This window comes from Cloeon dipterum, chromosome 4 (genome assembly GCF_949628265.1).
Source record: "Cloeon dipterum chromosome 4, ieCloDipt1.1, whole genome shotgun sequence".
NCBI classification, from domain to species: domain Eukaryota; kingdom Metazoa; phylum Arthropoda; class Insecta; order Ephemeroptera; family Baetidae; genus Cloeon; species Cloeon dipterum.
In genome coordinates this window covers 15,238,866-15,260,294 of record NC_088789.1, presented here as the reverse complement: position 1 = coordinate 15,260,294, position 21,429 = coordinate 15,238,866, and the positions used below count along the sequence as shown (strand labels likewise).

General features: G+C 42.5%; 1 protein-coding gene across 2 annotated transcripts in view; it reads left to right on the top strand.

Moving 5' to 3' along the window:
• Positions 1 to 2,049: 2,049 nt before the first annotated feature.
• The window catches only part of rsh (radish), a 69,751-nt gene continuing 50,371 nt past the window's right edge, over positions 2,050 to 21,429 (top strand). The window contains exons 1-5 of one of the 2 annotated variants that reach the window (XM_065488437.1): positions 2,050 to 2,321; positions 12,221 to 12,632; positions 17,169 to 17,393; positions 19,685 to 20,212; positions 20,850 to 21,249. In XM_065488437.1, coding sequence (XP_065344509.1) covers positions 12,598 to 12,632; positions 17,169 to 17,393; positions 19,685 to 20,212; positions 20,850 to 21,249 — 1,188 coding nt within the window. In that variant the 5' untranslated portion in view covers positions 2,050 to 2,321; positions 12,221 to 12,597. The remainder of the gene's footprint in view (positions 2,322 to 12,220; positions 12,633 to 17,168; positions 17,394 to 19,684; positions 20,213 to 20,849; positions 21,250 to 21,429) is intronic. The other variant, XM_065488438.1, reaches the window with a different exon arrangement.

Here is a 21,429-nt window from a genome sequence, read left to right as displayed (position 1 = left end):
AACGAACGTACCTGGCCGCGCAGCTACCTGCTGCTCTATTGATTGGGACCGAACATGAAAGGGATGCAAATAATCTTTGTTTAGCTGAGGCTTAGTATTAAAACCCTCGCTGCACGCGCCCTACTATACATACACATACAGGATGGTCCACAATGCATGGCACGTGATTTACATACAAAAGGTGGGTTACATTTTTGCAAATAACTTCCGTGAGGCCTAGGTATCCGATCGGTGGAGTTTTTCATACCCGGATCTTTAACAACGCAATTTTCCACCACAACAGTCCTTCTCGTGCGGGATGAAGCGATAAATTTTTCAGCTGAACGCACTCGGAACAAACTAAGATGTTTGCTGCCTCTAGGATGGTCCAGTTTTGCAGTGGTTAAACTGTTACTTTAATGAAAAATGTTCCGCACCGCATTTTTGGCACACAGCCTTTTCCTGTTTGACAAACGTCAACAGCAGGCTAGTAAACTACGGCCCAGTCTGTACTCGAAACTCAAGCAGTTTGTGCGCTTGTATCTGGCGAAAATAATGCTGTTCGAGAGCGCAATTTCCGCCCGTGTGCGAGGCTCAGGCAAATCCGAATATTAAATTTGGGACGCGCGCGGCTCTCGGTGGCGCGAACTTTAGTCGACTGACTGAAAAACTCTCGACACAAATAAAATGGCGAGATGAAAAATCCATATTTTGCACTGTGGCCTCGTTTTCTCGCGTGCTGTCTCGGAGGAAAATAACTCATCGGCAGCCTCTGGTGCATATTACACTAGCTCGCTTTTCATTGTTGCAGACGACGACGGGCGGGGAATCGAGGGAAAGAAGCGAACGGGAGCAGGCGTACCTACCACTGCCTGCTGCCGGCGAGACCTCGTTTTAATGGACACAATAGCTCCGCCAGCCGCAGCAATTTTAATTAGAAAACGCTCTCGCTCACTCGCTCGGCACTAAAACAAAGTAGTTGCGGCTTGTGACTCTGGGGAAACTTCGTTTTCTATCTCTCCAAGTGGAATAAATTAATTATTTCTCCTTTCAATGCGGGAAGATCGTTTTCTTTAGATTGGCTTGACAATCCATTTCTTTTTCAACGGTATTGAGTAAACAATACTCTCGGTTGGATGTCTTCTTATGATTGTGCATCTTCTTCCAACTGCGAAATTATAAAATTGGATGATAAAAACGAGGTAAAAAAATTGCCATCTGCCCATAGGGAACTCATGACAGGTTTTTTCATAAAAAGCGATGCACATAATATATGGGTTACATTAAGATCAATTTTTACACATTTTTTTTAATTTTCTTATGTCATATACATTGTTTTATTTGCGAATTGCGATTGGTATAAATTTTTATATAAAAATTTGTACTTTTCTTTAATTTTCAAAATTTAACAAGTTCAGCCTTAAAAGAACCAGCTTAACTTTTCCCAACGTCACTGGGATTGGCTGGTCTGATTCTCAACAAAAAGATAACGTAATGAGATTTTCAAATTGCTATCATTTGATTAAATTGAAAAGTAAGAGAGAATTTCTCTATATTGCGAAATCCAATTACGGCCAAACTCATTAAAGTATCTGTGACAAATGCAGTAAGCGGAGAAACAAATAATCCTTGTCTAAAGACAAACTGAAGAGTGACGGATCTGATGTGTGTCTTTCTCCTCTGAGCGGCGCGCGCGGCTCGTTCCTTCCAACTGTTGATTGCATTTGCCTTTATTGTCAGTGGCAAGGACTCTCTTGTGCTCTGTTTCTCAGCGAGAGGGCGAAAAATTGGATTAGGGTTTGGTGTGAGTGCATGCGTGGCCGAAAATATTAAGTTACAAAGTTAATGGAATTCGGCGGGAAGGCGGCGGCAGAGGCAAATATTCATAATCGCGAAAACCGACCGGATTGGTCTGGGCACCGTCGGTACACACACAGAGCGAGAGAGAGAGAGAGAGAGAGAGAGAGAGAGAGAGAGAGAGAGAGAGAGAGAGAGAGCGTGCGCAAACAGGGCGCGCTCGCGCCGGGTAACAGGTGGCTGGATGGATTGGCGCGTGCGAGCGAGCGAGCGGGAGAGCGAGAGGCAGCGAGCGGTGCTTGATTCTGCTGCCGCCGCTCGCGAGCGAGCCAGCCAGCAGAGCGACCCTCGTCACCCATCGGCCGCTCGCCGACCAGCAGCAGCAGCCTTTCAGACCAAAAGCGGCGCAAACCCACAATCGAAAACTGCAGCCGCCCTGCCGCGCGAGTCGAGAGAAGGCAGCTTTCAGAGGGTGTGATGCTTATCTCTGCTGGCCGAACCACTCGCAAAAATTAGCGGCTCAAACGACGACATATGTCCGCAAGGTTAGTCCCACAATTTGCTCGCTAATCTACTCATTCCAGCAGATTCGGTCACTGCGATAATTTTCTCGTCGCTTTCAGGGCGTCCATTTCACTCGCATAGAAGGCTAATCATTTGTTGTGCGGGCCTCTAATACATCAATTTCCCTTTTATCCGCTTCTTTTGTGCCTTCCATTCTAGCGTGTCCATTAGGACAGAAAAATCTGCAAGCAGCAGGTGTACATGCACGACAAACACAATCTGCCGCCGCTATCTCGCTCCCCCATGCAAACAGCCCGTCCGCCTCCATATCTTTTACACAATAGCCCTTTCGCAGCGTGTAATTCAGGGGATGCTCGCCCGCTCATTCGCTCCGTCTGCCCATAGTGATGCAAAAAGTGGCCGCGCGTCCAAAGAGCAAAGCCGCACCGAGCAAGTTGATTTTGCGGCAGCCCGAGTGCCACGATTTCAGGGGTATAGCGGACCTTTCCTGGAGGAAAAATCGATAAATTAGACTTGCGCAAGAATGAATCAAATTTTACACTCAACGCGACTATAGAGTTCAAATTTTATTTCTTGTTCTCGCTACTTAAAATTTTGGAACTCATTGAGTTCTCCAACCCAATCTTTTTCATTTTAAATTTTCCACCGAAACTAAACTTAATACTTGTGCAGATATTTTTTCTCTTCTCTTTTACAAACTCTTTAACATTTCTGAAAAATTTTTGAACTGGCATGACCGCCAATTGCTCTATTGGTGGTAAAGGTTAAATATAAAGTTCAAAGCATTTTGCTGAAGTATTGAGAAAGACTATATACAGGAAATAAAAAAATCATATTTTTCTTGACACAATTTTAAGCATTTAAGAATTATTTTAAAAATAATTTATAATATGTATTGTTGAAAAATAAATTTTCATGCTTAGTTTCTTGCTAAAAACCTTTAAAAAAACTACAACATTGATATAAAAATAAATTTAACACAGATTGTAACCCAATATTGAATATAATCTACTTATTTTTCTCAAGGAGCTCATATTGAAGCTCCCACCCATTCTTTTCCAACTCAAATACAAGATTGTGTTTTCACGGCGTGCACACACTGATCGAATCTTGGAGCAGAAGTCGAAAACAGCGACTTCTTTATTTCACCCACCCGGCAGCCCCTCCACCTCCGCCACCTCCCACTGGAGCTTTTCATACAATTTCCAATAAAAATCTGTGGCGGAGAATGTAATAACACCGCATTCATTTTTTCCATTAGCAACGACGACGAACGGTGGTTCGCACGCACGCCCGCCGCCGTTGCTCCAACAAGTTGCGAAAAACGCGATCTCAGCGGCGAATAATTCATCTGCTCATATTTTATTCAGCGTGCGCGGAAAGCTTTTTAAAACGACGCCCCGCTTACGTAAACAGTCACACTGGCCGCTCTAGCTGCTTTTCTCCTGCTGACCTTTGACCTCTGTCGGCAGAAAACACACGCACACTCACACACACACAGAGTGAGCGACAAAAGCAGTTGTTGTTGCCGCTTTATTGTGCGAGCAGAGGTGCATTAAACGCTGCTGGCGAGAAGAGAGAGAAGAGAACGAACACACACACACATACAGAATAACACCAAACCCCCTTGCCCGTTCCGTGTGCAACCCCCCGACACGCTTCATCCTCCCAACCAGCCACCCACACATCGGTGAGCGCTCGTAAAGCATATCGCCCACGACGAGGCGGCGCATCCTTCCATCTGCTTCCTTATAATTATTCACGATGCTCCGGTCTTAAAAGTTTTGCACCTAAATTACTCCGGGCGACACCCCCCGTCTCCCTCATAATGGTGCTGAGCGGGGAAGTGACGAGCAGCGTGTAATTTCGCGAACAACCTTCCTGGTACCGTTGAATATTTAGCAATTTTTGTGTTTTGAGCGATCAGAGTGGGTGAAATTGTTATAAGGATCAGCAGAAAAATGCTACGATATTCCAAAACTTCCGGGGACTTTAAAGGGACGTAAAACTGACGGCTTTAAATCATCGAATGTATCGAATTTACCGTGGAACTACTTTTTTGTATGTTTCCACACAGTAGCTTCAGTTTGGTCAAGACTAAGTTAACAAATAAAAAATGTTGGGAAAACTCCAGTAATTTAAAATATTTAATTTGTCTAAGGCTTTTTGTTGAGCGCAAGTTGAAAAGTGAGAATTCGAGCGATGCGTTCGGGGGTTGAGCGCAGTCCGACTCGCTACTTGCTGGTTTGCACCTTTCAGCATGCGTGAATTAATATCACGGGACGAATGGCTATAGCGTTTCAATAAAAGACACCGGTGCTGGGGCAGGAGCACGAGCTGATCCTTTTCTGGACTGGGCTTCCTCTAATAAGGCCCGTGCGCCCATGTTTTCCGTACGCGATGATGTTATTGGAAGTTGTTCGCTATCATGGGATCACCCAACTCAATAGAGGTGAACTGATAAAAAAGTGTTTAAAAATATTTCTGGCCCAATCATAGTTTGATTAAAGAGCACACGTAAAAGAATTTTTCGTAAATTGAAAATTAATTTTGAAAAATGTAGTAATTGTAAAATCTCGTAAGAGCGTTGGGCGCTATAAAATACCGGCAGCATGTATTAAAATCGAAGTTTATTGATACTAATAAATTAATTTATTAAAATAAAATCACTGCAATATACATTATCCAATGTACATTATCCAATGTATATATTTGTTTGTTACTGAATTGACCAGGAGGAAAATTGGCATTGCTTATTGCTTTTTTATTCCAGCTTTAGAGGCAGTAGCAAATGCGTTTGATGTGATTGAATCAATGCAAGTGAGTGAATGAGGACTGAAAGCTACATTCATGATGAAATGTAATTAAACGTCTTTACGAGAACTAAGCCACAAGTAAATCAATTCACTCGAGCAGCGAATCAAAACAGATTGAAATGAATTTTCTACCTTCGTGCACACTTTACTATCGTTATAATCGCAACCCCGAGATGAAAAACTCGCTCGAGTTTTAGAAGTTGGCAACTTTTTGCCGTGCGGCAAGAGAAAAACTGATTATGAATGGTTGAGTGCTTCTGCTAAAAAATTCCACGCAAGTTGCTCCGTGGGAAGCGCTCGCATGCACGGATTGATTTGTCGATCGCGTTTTGCATTTGAATTCCAATCAGAAAAATGCCCTGCGATCGGGACTGTTTCGCACTGAGCCGTAAATGATTGCGACGTCCGCGAGAGCGACCGCTGGAAAATCGACCGCGCGCACCACTTTCGACACGTCCCTTGCTGCTCGGTTCGCCAGCTCAGTGCCACAGCTGGTGCTCCTTACAACAATGCGTTAACGCGTCGAGGCGGCGTGTGCGTCACCGTAATTACCGTAATTGCCAATCGTCGAATTAACAAGCCTGGAATTATTGATTTTTGAGCTCGCTCCGCGACTATACACACTACACACTCATACTCTTGGTGCGTTTCCTTTCGCAATCAATAGGCTCGCGGGCCTCTTTCGCCGGCCTCAGCCCCGTCAGGGCTGCTGTCGACACAACACACGACGCCATATTAGCCGGCCGCTTTTCATCGAATTATGTTCCGGCCGGACCGCAGGCAGCGACTCTTGACTGATATTTCCGAGCCCCTCGCGAGTGCGTAATCTATTCTGCAAACCCGGCATGAAATTGCATACAAAGCGTTCCGCGCGGCGCATAATGGCCTCGGCCCGTCCGCCGCCTAACTGCGACTCAAGTGCCTTGCTTTCCTGCCGCCCGCCACTGCTCCTTGCCAATACGTACACGCACGCACTCAATAACACACTCTAGTGCTTGCCGATAACAAATAGCTGCTCGCCTTCAGATGTGTTTGAGAGAGAGAGAGAGAGAGATCGATCACCCCGTCGACACAAGAAATTATTGCTCGGAAAATGGTCCACCTTTTCACGTATCAATCCCATTTTCGTCTCCGACTTGCGGAGATGAACCACATTTCCTCCTTGTAATCAGGATTCATAGAAAATTTTGCTCCGGAGTAGATGAGATCCATTGAAGTATTTCCATGAAAGTGGAGAAACGATTCTGCTTGTCGCAGTAGTTGCATGTTGAATAAAAAATTCAGCTTCGTGGGTGGTGAGTCGAGCTTATATTTTTCCTTGAAAAGCAGAAATATGGTTGGGGAAAAACCTCAACAAGATGTTTTTTCTAGAATCACAATATATTTCGACTATTTTTTTCCAACAAACTAGTTCAGAGAGATGATCGGAATTCATTCCGTTTTTCCCCACAAAGAAACTTTCCTCTCAAAGGAACTTCATTACAATAACTTGTAATTTTCGCTTAATGTATGAATTACCCGTAAGGACTACCAAATGAGCACTAATGTTGCAATTTTATAACTAACCATATGTACTTAAAATCGACTAAACACAGTCGTCTAAATTTACCGAAATTCATGCATAGCATGCATATAGGATTTTGGTTTTTGTAAAATTTTGTTTAAAACTTTAAAATTTTAATTGAAATTTTTATCTATAACTTTACTAAACACGGAAATTGTGTGTAACTGATTTTATATTATGCATAAATTTGGATTAATTTTATAGCACTGCAGTCTTCAAAACTTGTGACAATCTAGTTTCGTTTTTATCGCAGACATAATTGAAATGATATAAATTAATCTTCTTCCCCGGTGAATTTTTAAGCCTACTTTTCAAGCTTCTGACATTTATTTTTTCATTTGTAAGAAAGGTCAGTTTAATTGAATATATATTTCGACAGATTTTGTCGTTTTTAACTTTTATTTCTTTGGTGCAGAAGGAAGAAAGTATTTCAACTGCATCGTATTTTTCAACCATCTCTGCTCTTTTCTAGCAAAAATGAACAACTTAGGAACGTGACATTACCTTTTCTTAACTCAATGGCACAATTTTGATACTCAATAATTGCACTCTTAAGTTAAAAACCTTGCATTGCAATATCCCGTTTTATAGTGTCTAAAAAATAATATTTATACCTGGAATGAAACGAAGTTAAAAAGGTTTACGACAAATTTGTAAACACTAAGACCATACAAAAGAAGATTTACTCCTGTGTGATGAAGGAAGCTTGATATTTTACTTGACGGCGGCAGGAAAGTGGCACGAGCAAATGTGTCGGTTCTAAGTGGATGACGGCAGGTTGCGAGATGTTTGCTGAGCGACCGTTTTTCCCCGCGTCGGCGGATGCTTGCGAAAAACGCGAGCAGACAGCTCGACCGACGCGCGCTTCGGCACTCGGTTATTTACGATTCGGTCGCCACGCGCGGCATCCCTCCCAGCCACCCCCGGCCCGGCCGGATAAGCGAAAATTCAATTCCAGCCCGTCATCTCCACTTTCTCCCCCGGCCCCCCTCTCGCCCGATCGAAAACGCGGACTGTTTCTCTTAATACAACACGCTCGCTGGATATAATGGATTTCCATCTTTGCTTTTTTGCATGCGAGCGATGGAGTATTTTATTTCAGCGGCGGCGGTGGCACTTGGGCGAACGCACATTGCTCGAGTGCAACAGGTAGCAAATCTACTACCACACTACTACCACCGCCACTCGCGCCGCTCCGTTCGCCGCAGCACAGCTCGCCGACCAGCCAATCAATACGCTGTCAATAATTATTTTCCTGACGGGCTACGCACGCAGACTACTTTTCTCCTGCCGTTCGACAGCCCGCCCGCGCGCCCTTCCGCCCGCCGGTCCGCGTAATGGCATACACGCAGCGCTGAAAGAGGCATATTTGTAGCCCGGGGGAGTATTTTTACACGGCGCCCTCCACTTTGAACATGGCCCGTGACCTAACGAGCGAGCGAGCGACGCACACACAAAACTCCTTGCTCGCAGCAGCCTTGGCACAGCACAGCACGCAGCCATCGACCACTGAATTTGCCAGCTTTTTATTCGTGTCATCCCCTGGGTTCTCGCACAAACAGGAGAGCGCGCGCTCAACAACAGATTTATCCACCGAAATCGTATTTTTCTATCCCACTGGTGTATGAGATTTCCGGACAAATCAAGTAAAGGGGAAAATATTTTGCAGTAAAGCTCGTTTCGTCGTGTGCGCGCGGATGCTTCCTTGGTGCCTGCATTTTCAAAGGGGCGACCTGTTGAATGCCACTGTACGTGCAATATTTCATTGACGTTCACTTCACTCACCCGCTGTCAGATAAATTTTCACGTCAATCTCACAATGCAGAAAGATTTTTTAAAAAGCTTGCACAAAACCAGGCAGAAGAAATGCTGTAAATTACCTTTTTAAATTTTGGTTTCAACCATTAGAAGGTTCTAAAATCAAATAATTATTACATTTATAATAAAACCCTTTAACGAGGATTTTGAACTATAGGCTATTTCAATTTTTGCTATTTTCTTCCAGACTAGAGTCAGTCTGAGTTAAATCAAGAAACATGTTTAAAATCACTTAAAACTAATTCTTACGATCACAAACACTTCATATTCACTCCGCAAAATTCTAGTTAAGTAGAGCGGGGAATATTGAGTACAATCTTATTTATTCCCTCTTACAACAGGAGCAAAAATAAATAATGCATGTGTCCATGATCTAGCTACCCTTTACACATTTTGACGTTTATTTTTTATTTTAAAAAATCCAATACTTTTGGTGCGATTTTCGGGAAGAGACCAACAATCATGAGACTATAGCCTAAACTTAGCGACTCGATTCAAGCAGCCAAATAGCCGAATTAAGCCGTCAAACTCAAGCTTAACCTTAAACGTAAGTCGATCCCTTCGTTTGAAACGGCGCAAGAGCTTACGAGCGTTGGCAGAGCGACATTTCCATTGCAAACACAAGTGACACATTGCTGATTTCGGTGCAGACCCTCGTCGGTGTGGCAAACGGAGCGTTTTCCGGCCCGCCAGTCCGCATCAGAGATGTCTCTTTCAACGGAAAAAGTCCGTGCTCATCAGGGAGGTAGCGAGATAAATCCGTCCGCTCAGGCTCGACACGCCAACGCGATAATCGTTAAAATTAATTTTGCACCGCGCGCGCGAGCCGCCTGCTCCAGCATCTCTTCATCATAGTCGGAGCTAATTAAATAACAATATTGTATTAGCATAATACACGCGCGCACGGTACTCGGGGCTCAGCTCGCTCGGCCGCGTTGACGGGGGATGCTGGGGGGATGATGATATGCCCTCTCTCGCGCGCTCGCTCACATTATTAATACTTCACAGAGTCTCTGGCTGCGTTCGCCCCGGTGTGAGTGAGTGTGTGTATGTTTGTGACGTCACACTTTATGGTGATGGGATTCAGAAATCAATATTACACGGCACCTCCTCCTCCATTCACTGTGCCTGCCTCTCGCCTAATGATGAAAAGAAAGATATTTCTGTTAAAAGCAGCAGCAGCAGCAACTCAACTTACGCCCGCTGCCGCCGACTTTTTGCCCGCTGCTTTTCTCTCCCTTTTAATATGGCAGTCCATTTTCCCCCCTTCTCTCTCTCTCTCTCTTTGCTTCTATTTCTCTCCCTGCTTACAAAAGGAGCGAGCGGGTTTAGCTGTTGTTTTTGGCGTTGTGCTGTGCATCCTCCTCCCTCGCGACTCCACCGCTCTCTTTTTTATTAACTAAGTGAATATCTGCAGACTGCTGCTTTTGCGAATTAAATGAGATCTTATTCTCTTGTTGCTTCCCTCGCGACGTTGTCGGCCTGGTTAAATATAATTGTTTGTTAAAAAGGGTAATTCCACGACTTATCTCGTCGTCATTATGCGCTTGGTTAAAGATTTTATCTTTGCTCAAGCAACTCAAGCGGAATTATTCGCAATTTTAAAAAAGCAGCCGAAATGTTAGCTTTTTATGAGGCTTTTCAGCTCTGCTCAGCACATCCCTTGGGCTATGAGGTCACCGGGTCCCAATAACACCGGCTAGTGGTTTACATGGGGCCCGATAGGCCGCAGAGGAGCTTGAGCCCATTGTGGCCATCTTTTTGCCTCCCGCACCGAGGTCTTTTATTGAAACGCCAGACATTTCTTCCTAAAGCCGATGGAAAGGTACGAAAACCAGCAAGTTGCGAGTCGGAGCCGGTGCGCCTAACAGCCCGTTGAGCTATTTGAGCATTTCGAGTCACTAAATTAACCACCGTTTTCCATCTCTGACGTTTGGCAGCCAGTATAAGATCCCCGAACTACTCAAATATCTGATTTCCTTGTCTTGGGTTTGAAGTTCTCCTTCGACCAAAATTCCTAACTAAGAACAAAAAACTCCAAATTTCTAAGTTTTTGTATATGAAATTCTGGTGGAAATTCGACAATCTATAACGAGATGAATATGTTTGGAAATCTTAAATTAATAATTTATTACTTCGTTCTAGCTGTCATCATCGGCTTCATGAGAAGTGCACAGGCTGACTTCCATAATTACACTGCTTTAAAACTCCTGAGAATGCATTTACAATGAGTTTTGAAATTTACTATTAAAGAATTAGTCATAAATCCAGTGCATGAATTATGAAATAAAAGAGTTTTTTAATACATCTGGAGCGAGATCTTCACCATAACATTAAATAGCAGCAAGATGCTCACTTGGAAATTGTATTTCTCGGGTGACACTGCGAGCGATTTTGAGCGCGCGACATCATTACGCGGCTCGGGTTGCAAATGCAGACGCGCACAAAAGAAGGGCGAGCGCAATTTTCCCGACCATCCCACAACTTTTCCGCTCCGTTAATGAGATGGAGGGTGCAGGTGAGGCGGCGGCAGATAGAAAAATAACAGGCAAAACGACATTTTTGTGTGTGCCACTTTTGTACGCAGCTTCAGCAGACTCGGCAGAGAATTCTCCAGCAGCGCATCTCTAACTGTGTGTCATTTCTCATCTCATGCGAGCATAAATCACAATTTTACTCCACCCGTCAATTTTTATTTTCTTTTACTCCCTCGCTTTGAAATAAGTGTCTGCGAAGGGTGGTCGGCATAACGGGGACTGTTGTATCGCCTCAGGTTGGCTACCTGCTGAATTTAGTTTGAAACATTTTACATCTGAGAAATTTTAAAATGGGATGATAATATTTCATATTTGCTCCAATTTTTAAATTAATTAGAAAAGTTATTTCTGACGAGGAGCAGCAGAATCTCACTAGATTCGTCTCGCCATAATAATTAATTGTAAGTTCAGGGATCAAAATTTTTATTCAACCATTTCAGCGATTAATATTTGAAAAAATGAATTGAAAAATAGGAAAACTATTCAAAACTTGATTAAAACTCACTCATTTCATTCAGATTTGGAGAGTTTTATAATTATGCAATTTTTCATGATTCAAATCGATCGATAGGTTGGTTTTGACATTGCAAAAAATCCATATTTTTTCATAAATGTTTGCTCGTGGTTTTGTAACTTTTATAATATTTAATCCAATACATACGGCAGATAATCTGGAATTGAATCATTGATTTCTCTAAGCCTAAATCTAAAATATGGGGACCGTTTATCAGAGTAAAAGCGACGAAATAAGTTTCCTTGTTGCTCAAGATTGAAATAAATTTGTAACATAACGTTTTTATACATTAATTTAGATTGTTTTTAGACTTTAGACTTTTGCATTTTAGAAAAGGAAAGTTTGAATTAGCAGCTGTTATAATTTCACTTCATCTTATCACAAAACCACCTGTTTTTCAAACACCAACGCTTCCTTGCAATTAGAATTGCTAATTTCCAACTCATCATTCCGTTCCCTTTCAATGGCAAGGAGCAGTCCTTGAAATCGTATAATGCCGGGAAAATTATACAGAATCCCTAATGACACTCCAATTAGTAATTTCCAAGTAGTCTGCGTTGAGAAACACAGGAGACGGCAGGTAGCCAGCGAGGGGCTTGTGTTTCCAGTGAGCAGGCAAAGGGGGTGCAGAACGGGGAAAAAGCATGAAACTGGGCTGCTCCTGTTGCAGCCGCGGTGTCGTCCACCTCCGCCTCCGCCGCCAACACCCTCACCACCACCAAAACAAACACCATCTTAGCCAGTTCCCCCGTGTCCCCGACCGGCCCGAAACGCGACATCATTTTCGGGAACACCTTCCTGCACTCATACAGTTACCAGCACCACCTACTCGCGCCCCGCTACAACCCGGCCGCTGTGTCCACGGAGGCGTCGGACGGTGCGCGTGGCCTCGCCCGAGTCGGTAGTACGCGGAGACGCAACTCGCAGCGCCGCGGCCTTCTGCGCAGACAAAGGTCGGTGGCGTTTCGTGCTGGCACCGTCAGCGGGTCTGCGGTTGCGACCGCCTCCTCCGCCGCCGCGCCTGCTGCCTCGGCCGCCGATCATGAGATGGGGTTGCCCTCACCTCGCCTCCACCACTACAGGTTGCTCCATTCGTCGAATATTATATATCTATTCATTTCTGTAGTATTTTGCTCACTTCCTCCTCTCTCGCTATCTCTTTTCACTCGTTCACCCCCCTCGCATCTCAGTTGGGCTTGAGCGGCTGATTGGCTCCGCAATAATAACGTTTCTACACACGCACAAAAAATAACAGGCTTTTTGAGGTTTATTATAGGCTGGGAATGGAAAAAGCGAATATTCTCGTTGCCATTATTTCAAAAATTTACACACATCTAAATACTGTATTTTTTCCCTTTCAAGGAAAAACGGAGAAATGCTTGGTGCTATTTTTGTCTCTTTTTCCCCTGTTGAGGGACTGCTCTCTGTCAATTTACTGCATGCCATCCAGCACTTCAAAGACACTTCTCTCGACAGGGCTCAACAAAATTTAGAGGAGGCATTCCAAGAAAACAAGCATCCTCAATTTCCTTCCCTTTGCAAGGGTACACTCACAACGCAACTCTTAGGATTCCAAGTTTTGACAAGTAGCAATCTCATTGAATTCATGTAACGTGGAGTGACATATAAGTTGATTGGGGTTTGATAATTTGGCGAACTTCATAGCACACTTTATCAAAAAAGCTAGTCACCTCACATATTATGTTTACAATATTTCATACTGACCAAAATTTAAGAAAACATTGAGTATTTATAGAAATATACAAATCAAGATGATTTTTAGCATAGTTAGAATTTCTTTCCTTCGACATAAATGGAGCCAAGGTCAGAAAATTTAAAGTTCTTTACGCAATTTATTTGATAAAAATTTTTGGAGCTTTTCTGGAGAGTAAAATGTGACTTTTTAAGCATAAAGTCACGAATATTTGAAAGTTCTGGCTTTCAAATGATCCCCATGTTGCTGACTTTACTCATTTGGAGCTCCGTACATCGCTAAAACCGTTGAATTAAAAAATATCCACTTGGTGATTTTAGTTTAATCGTTGAAAAGTTTTCAAATTCAATAGATTCACTTGTGACAAAAACTTAGCATCCTAAGAGTTCCCATGTCAAAGTATAAAAGAAGGCGTGATATTACTTTGTAATGGATCATTTTAGCATATTTTTGCCAGAAATGTTCACCTTTTCTTGCTTTTAATTTTTCATAATTAACGTATTTATATTGTATTTGAAACCAGCAAGAATAAACAAGAATTTATTTTGCCTCAAGCCTAGCCTTAATTATTCTGATTAATTTGTCTTTCCCGCTTTCAAGTATTTTAGATTTTACATAGAATTTGGGTAAAATATTCAAATTGATTTTTCGGTCCACGTGTTTGACCATTTGAAACGGTTTTTACTGAGTGTAATGTTCAAGCACTTTCTGCGGTTCTCGTACCGTGATGAAACGTGATTACAACTCGACAAAACAAACTTCCAAATTCAACTCCCCTTTTTCATACGTAAACAAATAAAAGCATGTCCAAATTGAAATTTATAGAGTGGACCAAATATTCATTTATCAGTCGCTTTCCTGCCCTCATCCCAACGCAGTTTTATATTTTCCTTTCACCACTCTCTCGCTCATGCTTTTTTGTACACATTATTCACTCATGTTCGTGCATTTTTCATCTCTCACCGTTTTTTTTCTATATATTATCATTGTTATTGCCGCTGCTGATGCTGGAGTGTATTTTGTACATTCAAAGTTGTATCTCTACTTACGCATATTGTTCTTATGCATATTAATCTTGATGTATGTATTTTTACAACACTCTGCTCTCTTCGCTCCATCTTTTGTGTCACATACTGTCTTGTTTTCTGCTTCACGTTTGTTCTGGTGACTTGGTTTTTGTCATTCGCCGCGCATTGTATCTCGGCGCGGTGAATGAGATTTTTGTGTCTCTCGCCGCCACCGCCGCATTTTCTCTCGCTGCTGAGAACCTTTTTATCGTGTCGCTGCGCAATTTTTAATGATAAACTGCGCGTGGGTCTTTTCTCTCTCATATGCGTGCAAAAAGTTAATTGAAATTTACATTCAGGCGTATCACGTCGCGCACCGTCTAGCTTAATTAATCACAAACCTAGGGACGAGGATAATTGGTTTTGCTTTTTGCCCCAATCCAAACACCAAATTGATTTATAATTTGATTAATGATTTCAAATGAAATGTGCTAGAAAAATGATTTCCTTTTTGTTGCGTACCCTGCAGCGGCAGGAGCAGAAATGATTGATTGCGTAATGTATGTTGCGAGTGGCAGACTTTGACGTCTGATGAATTTTGTCTCCCGGGCCACATCGGCAGGTTTTCGGTTCGTGGGCGCGCATTGCCTGTGGAAAAGCAAACATTCGAAAGTGGAACCGTAAGCAATTTTATTATTGGCCACCAGCCGAACGCTGTGCAATCAAGTAATAAAAGACCTCCACGCACTATTTATTTTGGCCAGTTTGCTTGTCGCACCCCTTTTCCCTTCTGTTGTGTTAGGACCGTTTTAAAGTGGCCGCCTGCCCTCGCTGATAAGATACCGACCTCTGCCAGTGCTTTGAAATTCATTAAAGTTTCCCGTTACGAAAAAACTCTTTAAATTAATATTCAGCAGGTTGAGTTTGGTAATCGATTCCCTTGAATTTCCTTTATCCAAAAACAACAGAAGCTAGAAAAAACTGTAAATTTGCCACACTTCTAATTTTTAGAGAAAATAAGAATTTATATATATTTTTATTGCTGATCCACTTTTAACAAATCTTTAATTTTAAACTTATTTATGAAGGCGTATCTAAACGTCAAAGTTTATGCTCCTATAATGTTATTGAAATGTATATTTTTCCAAATAACATTCGATTCTTCTTGTTAATTTCAATAATTTGGCGGCATATACAGAGGGAAAATTTGCACAGAAAAGCTGTGCACCTTGGGCGACTAATTAGCCTGGTCGCTTCTGCAGTCTTAATTAGCCGCGCGCGCTCTCAATCTGCCCCAACTTTATAATTAGAGCTCGCCCTAAGAGAGCGAGCGAGCGAAAGAGAGAGAGAGAGAGAGAGAGAGAGAGAGAGAGAGAGAGAGAGAGAGAGAGAGAATTTCGGTTCTTACGCGACATTTATATTTCGCCGGCATTTAATCCCCGCCATTCCTTTCGGCCGATGCTCCTCCTTTTGCCGTCGATCGGCGTAATAAGCGTGGAGGAAAAGCTTTGTTATTTCAGACTCTGTCTTTCAGCGCAGCACCTCTCTGTAATGAAGCGAAAATCGTTTGATTTTATTCCCTTTGTTATTTCTGGTGCGTGCTCTTTGAAATTTAAACCATCCATTTAATGAGGTTCATTAAGAAATGCACGCCATTAGGCCAAAAACGTAATACCCTGCCGTCGCTCTTTTTGCGTGCGCCCGCCATAGCGCAGAGTGTTCCACGTGTTGAATTTTGTATGACAGGTGGGTGCGCGCCTATTATTATTTAGTGCTGCTCATTTCACTGACAGTGATGATTTCCTCTCCAGCCGCATGTCGAGAGAGCACTTCGATGAAGTTTGTATTGACATTTCTATTTTGGCACGACAAACGGGGGTGGAAGTAATCAGTTTCAGCGCTTGATTGATGCTTGTCGCAAAAAAGTACATAGTATTTTACGCCTCGTGTGTAGTTCAGTTCAAGCAATATTGTAGTTAGATGCTTTTTCTTTCCACTCGCTTTATCACTGAAATTGTAAGAAAACGACGCAAATGATTTCCAATACGCCTCTGGAGAGCCCGTGTGATGTTCAAAATTTGTGACTCTTTCTACTTTATGGTTAGGCTTGGGAAATTTATTCGGTTTTACCGGTCGAGTCAATTTTCTAGGTGCATACGTATAGCCAATTTTTAAAGTGATTTACTAAATTCTTCAGAACAATGGACAATGTAAAGCCCTTAATTTTTTCCGAATTTAGCAATTGTGAAGGAAAAACGTCAATATCGGCAAAAAAGGTTTTAAAGGCTTCCAGACTCTTCATATTTTTTCAGTATAAGTATGACCTGTCACATGTCCTGTTGGTTTAGGAAAAATCGATCAGATAAACATTTCCAAGTCTCTAAATTGTATTATCTTGTATCTCTTTTGCAAAAAGTTAAAATTTTAATCTTCTCATTCACGGCCCAATGAAATACTGTTTTATTAAAATCCAAACTGTCCACTTGTTGAAATTAGTCCGCTCTTAATATTTTATGGTTTTAATTTTTCCACAACAAACGAAAAGGGTTAATGTCATTTCAACCAGAGGCACTGCTTATAACTTTTTAGATGTCAACTACACTCAAGATGAAAATTTAATCTTTCCTAACAAACCCCTTTCATGTAAATTTCAAAATGAACCAACCACATGTAAAAAAGTGCCTCCACCGCCTGCTCACTTGTTCTCTGCCGCACCTAACTACTTACTTCTTTTTCATGTTTGTTCGCATGAGTAATTTTTGACTGATTGACTGAATTTTGCTATGAATTTGCAAAGTTTTTGACGCACACACTCTCTCCACGTTAAGCATCTTGCACGTGTGCACGTGGACCCTGCGTTGACGAGGCGTCTGATAGGCGTGTGTCGTCTGTTGCAGAACTATGACGGCGATATGCTTCGTGTGCAACCTGCCAATTTTGAGCCACCAGGTGGGCCTGGTGTGGCAAGGAGGCAATGGCTGGGACGACCTGATGCGCGAGCAGGTCGAGGAGAGCACCCTGCGCCAGCGGCTCGGCCGCAGGGACTCGGCTGCTCAGATCACCAGCATTTCGCCGCCCACCGAGACCAGGGAGACGTCGCCACCTGTTTGCAGAAGGCGAAGGTCAGTTCACAGTTTTTTCTGCGTAGAATATGTTTTGGTATGTAAAAGCACGCTGTTAATTTGATCAGCTGTTATGCATAAGATGGGGAAATGAAAGCAGATTTTCTATAAAATAAATATATAAAAAGATTTTAGTCCCAAGGAGCTCATTAAGTTTCTAATATTTTTCTATTATTTCAACAAACTTTCCTTTCGTGTATTCATGGAAACATTCATTAATTATTTTCAATCCAATTTGAGTCAAAGTCGCTTAAAATCTGGACGAAAATTAAAATATTATTTCCAAGACCTCGATTTTCAGGGTGAACAAACACGTTTTCCCCTCGATTATTTAAATAAAAAGCGAAAAACAAAATATCAAAAAACTTCTAGTTTGTTAGGGGCGATAACAAAAAATAGGTTTAGTTCAATTATTAACTTCAAACGTTTTATATGCATATTTAATATAGCCAGGAGACATATTCCACATGTTTGCAGCACTCGATTTCCACTTGCATGGATTTTATCGCTCATTACAATGGCTATAATAGAGAGAAATTACAATAAAGCCTCTAGCACAAATAGCCCAATTAGCCCCCTTAATATGCCGATAAGGTAATAACTGCTCGCTAATTTGTAGCTTATCGTTAAATACTATATCATTGCTGGCACGCTCGCTAATTTTCGTGTTCACGTTGAATTAATCAGTTGGAATGAGGCTCTTTTACGCCAGGCTTCATTGCGAAATATACATAGGTATATAAAGAAGGTGCCTTCTGCTCCCATCTTCTCCTTCCAGTTGAATTCTCTTAAGAACTTTCTTCAGACGAGATAAGAGGATAAAGTATTTTGTAAAAGGCAGCGCTATTGGTCTACATGCATCTTTTATGTCCTTCCGCTCAACTTTTCGAATAAATTTCTCCCGAAAATCAATGCGTACGAATGATAACGTAGGCCTACATATTTTGACTTTGATATGTTTTGTTTTTTAATAGTGACAAGGAAACGTTCTTTTCTAAAGATGCGCGACTAAGATGCAACATTTTCTTTATCACATTGAACTCACTGTATTTATATTTAATTGATCGTTTTCATATGCTATTATTAAACTTGGATTTTTGGTATTGCCAAAAATATGCTTTCTTCGGATTAAAATAGGCGGTTTTCCGGCAGTAAAATTTTATCTAAGAGATAAAAGTTCGGAAAATATGACTCAAAATTAGAAAAAATGGCAACATTATTTAAATTTCCTCGAGTCTATAAAATATTGAGAATTTAAGGGATATACATTATTGAGGGCAAGAGAATTTTAATTTTTTGTGCCCAACATTTTGACTCATTTTTTATATTAAATTTACAGAGAGAGAGAGAGAGAGAGAGAGAGAGAGAGAGAGAGAGAGAGAGAGAGAGAGAGAGAGAGAGAGAGAGAGAGAGAGAGAGAGAGAGAGAGAGAGAGAGAGTGAGTTAGTGACTGATAAGGTTGGATGGTTACAACCAATTTAATGTTTACAATTATTTAGGGCAAGCTACGGTGCAATTGGCGCTCAAAAAATAAGTTAATTTCTTTCAGACAAGGACAGGAGGAGGGTTGATAAGGGGGGTTACCACCATGAAACATTTTGGTTCAGGGAGCATCCAAGACAAGTTGAACGACATACGCAGCTTTTGAATTTCTAACTAGATCTCACGTTCACTTGATATTTTGATTTCCAACCCAAAGCCGGGTTTTGTCCTATTACCTGAAATATCTAAAAATAAAACGAAAAATTTCAGATTGATGTTAAAATTTGAAACATTTTTGTGACACTAAAACAATAATAAACGTGCTTCTTTTTCGAAATTTGATTTGAAACTATAAATTGAAAATTTGTGATCTTGACCTTTGCCTTAAAAATGTTTATTTCACAATAGTTTATTTGCGTAAGAAGTTACTCATATGAAGTTAAGTTTATCAGATTCTGATGTATCGCCGATCTTGTATTTTTCACTATGCCCTCTAATCCGGGAAACTCTCAAAAATTTATTTCAATTTACAATTTTACTTTATATTTTTTGAATTAAAATCATGTTGATACAACACAAAAATATTGCTGCTGCGCCGCTCTCTTTTGAAAAATGCAACTAAATTTGAGAAAAAAATGTGTTTTTTTTCAATTTTTATCACTATTGAGATATTTCTTTTTACTTATATCTCTGAACTAAATTAAACACTTTTGCCGCTATCGATTATTTTAATTTAAAAACAAAAATCTCAATTTGAAGTTGCTCAAAATTTAATTATTTTTATTTCCTGACCTGTTTGACCCTGACAGGTCATCCTTGGCGCAGCTAACGGACATCCTGCGCGAGTGGGGAAGCGGAGTGGGCGTGGGCCTGGGCAAGAGCGACATCAGCACCGGGTCGACGCGGCGGCGTAGCACTAAGGAGCTGTCGCGGCGCGACACGCTGGCCGACCTGGCGCGCAGTCTGCCCTGGGGCAGGTCGACCGACTCGTCATCGACGTCGGCGTCGACCAAGATGCGCAAGCGGCGAGAGTCGACCATCGACTCGAGCAAGGGTTCGTCGGGACGCAACCGGCGCGCCTCGACCAGCAGCGGCGCCGACCTGCGCTCCGACATCGCCCGCTTCTGGGGCCGCCGGGACTCGTCGCGGCGCCGCCACCAGCGCCAGTCGCGCCAGTCGGAGCCGCCGCCCGAGCAGCGCCGCGGTTCCGAGGAGTCGACTTCGGACGGACGCAGCCGGAAGGACTCGGTGCCGCAGCTACGCAGCAGTAGGAGGGGCTCCAGGGTCAGCGCAGCCACCTCGCCCGACCCCAGCAGCGGCGGCGGCAAGTACCACAGGTGGGTTCAAGTTTTTTTTTATTAGCGGGAGGTTTAGCAGTAATTGGACACAATGCGTTACGGAAATGCCGATTGTTTTAAAATTATCCTGATTTTCAATTAGCAGCTTTTATCTGCATCTAGTAAGTTCCTGGTGTTTAATTAGTTTCAAATTGATGCAGGTGCTACTGATTAGTTTTAATAAGGCTAAAGTACTGGATCATTTGTATCAAAAATGAAATGCACCACATTTACTGCTATTTGCGCAACATTCAAATTTAAAAACAATCCCATTTGTACAGTTGGTTTATGTATACTTATAAAACTAAGGAATATTTCACTGAGAAAGATGTTTTAGACATATATTGCAATCAGTCATCAGTTAAAGTTTCGGAAACATTCCAGCAAAAGATCCTTTCTTTACGATGAGTAGTCTCAAATTTTAACTCAAAAGCTACCGTACCTCATAGGATCTAGGAAAATACTCCGACCCGTGGCATTATTTGGTCTCACAATGAGAAGAGTAGTGTGTTGAACGCCTGCAATTGCCAAGTTAGGCTTTCCGCCGAGCAGTGAAATCACACCGGTTGCATAGCCTCTTTTCCATTCTCCCCTTCCAACCGTTGAATATTTATTCTCAACGAATCCTGAATTTCAGTCCATTGTCGAGCGACTGCCGAGAGGGTCAGCGGCCGTCCACGTCTTCGACGGCGTCGGACAGCGCCCCCGGGGGTCTGGGGCCGGCAAAGCCGACCGTGGACCAGTCGTCATCGAGCAGCGACAACGCGGCGACGGGGGTAGTGTCGCACCAGCAGCCTCCGCAGCCGCTGCACGTGCCGTTCAGCGGGCCGGCGCTGTTCGTGCAGCAGCCGTCGACGACCACGGGACCCGGGCTGACGGTGCCGGGACCGCTGCCCATCCTGCCGACGACTGTGGTCACGCAAGCCACCACCCCGCCGCCTACTTCGCCCGTCAACACCACAACCACCACCACCACCGGCACAGCCACTTCCACTGATACACCACACCTCGCTACCAGAAAAGACTCAACCACGCAGGTAGGCCACTCCTCAACATTATTTATTAATTACTTCGAAGCGCGTACATATCATATTTTAAAAATTTTAGCAGGAAAAATATACTTTAGCTCTAAAAAAACAGATTATACATGGAAGACTAGATTCATACTCCTCTCTGTAGTTAATAACATGAGATGGATTTAATTTTGCAGGTAAAAT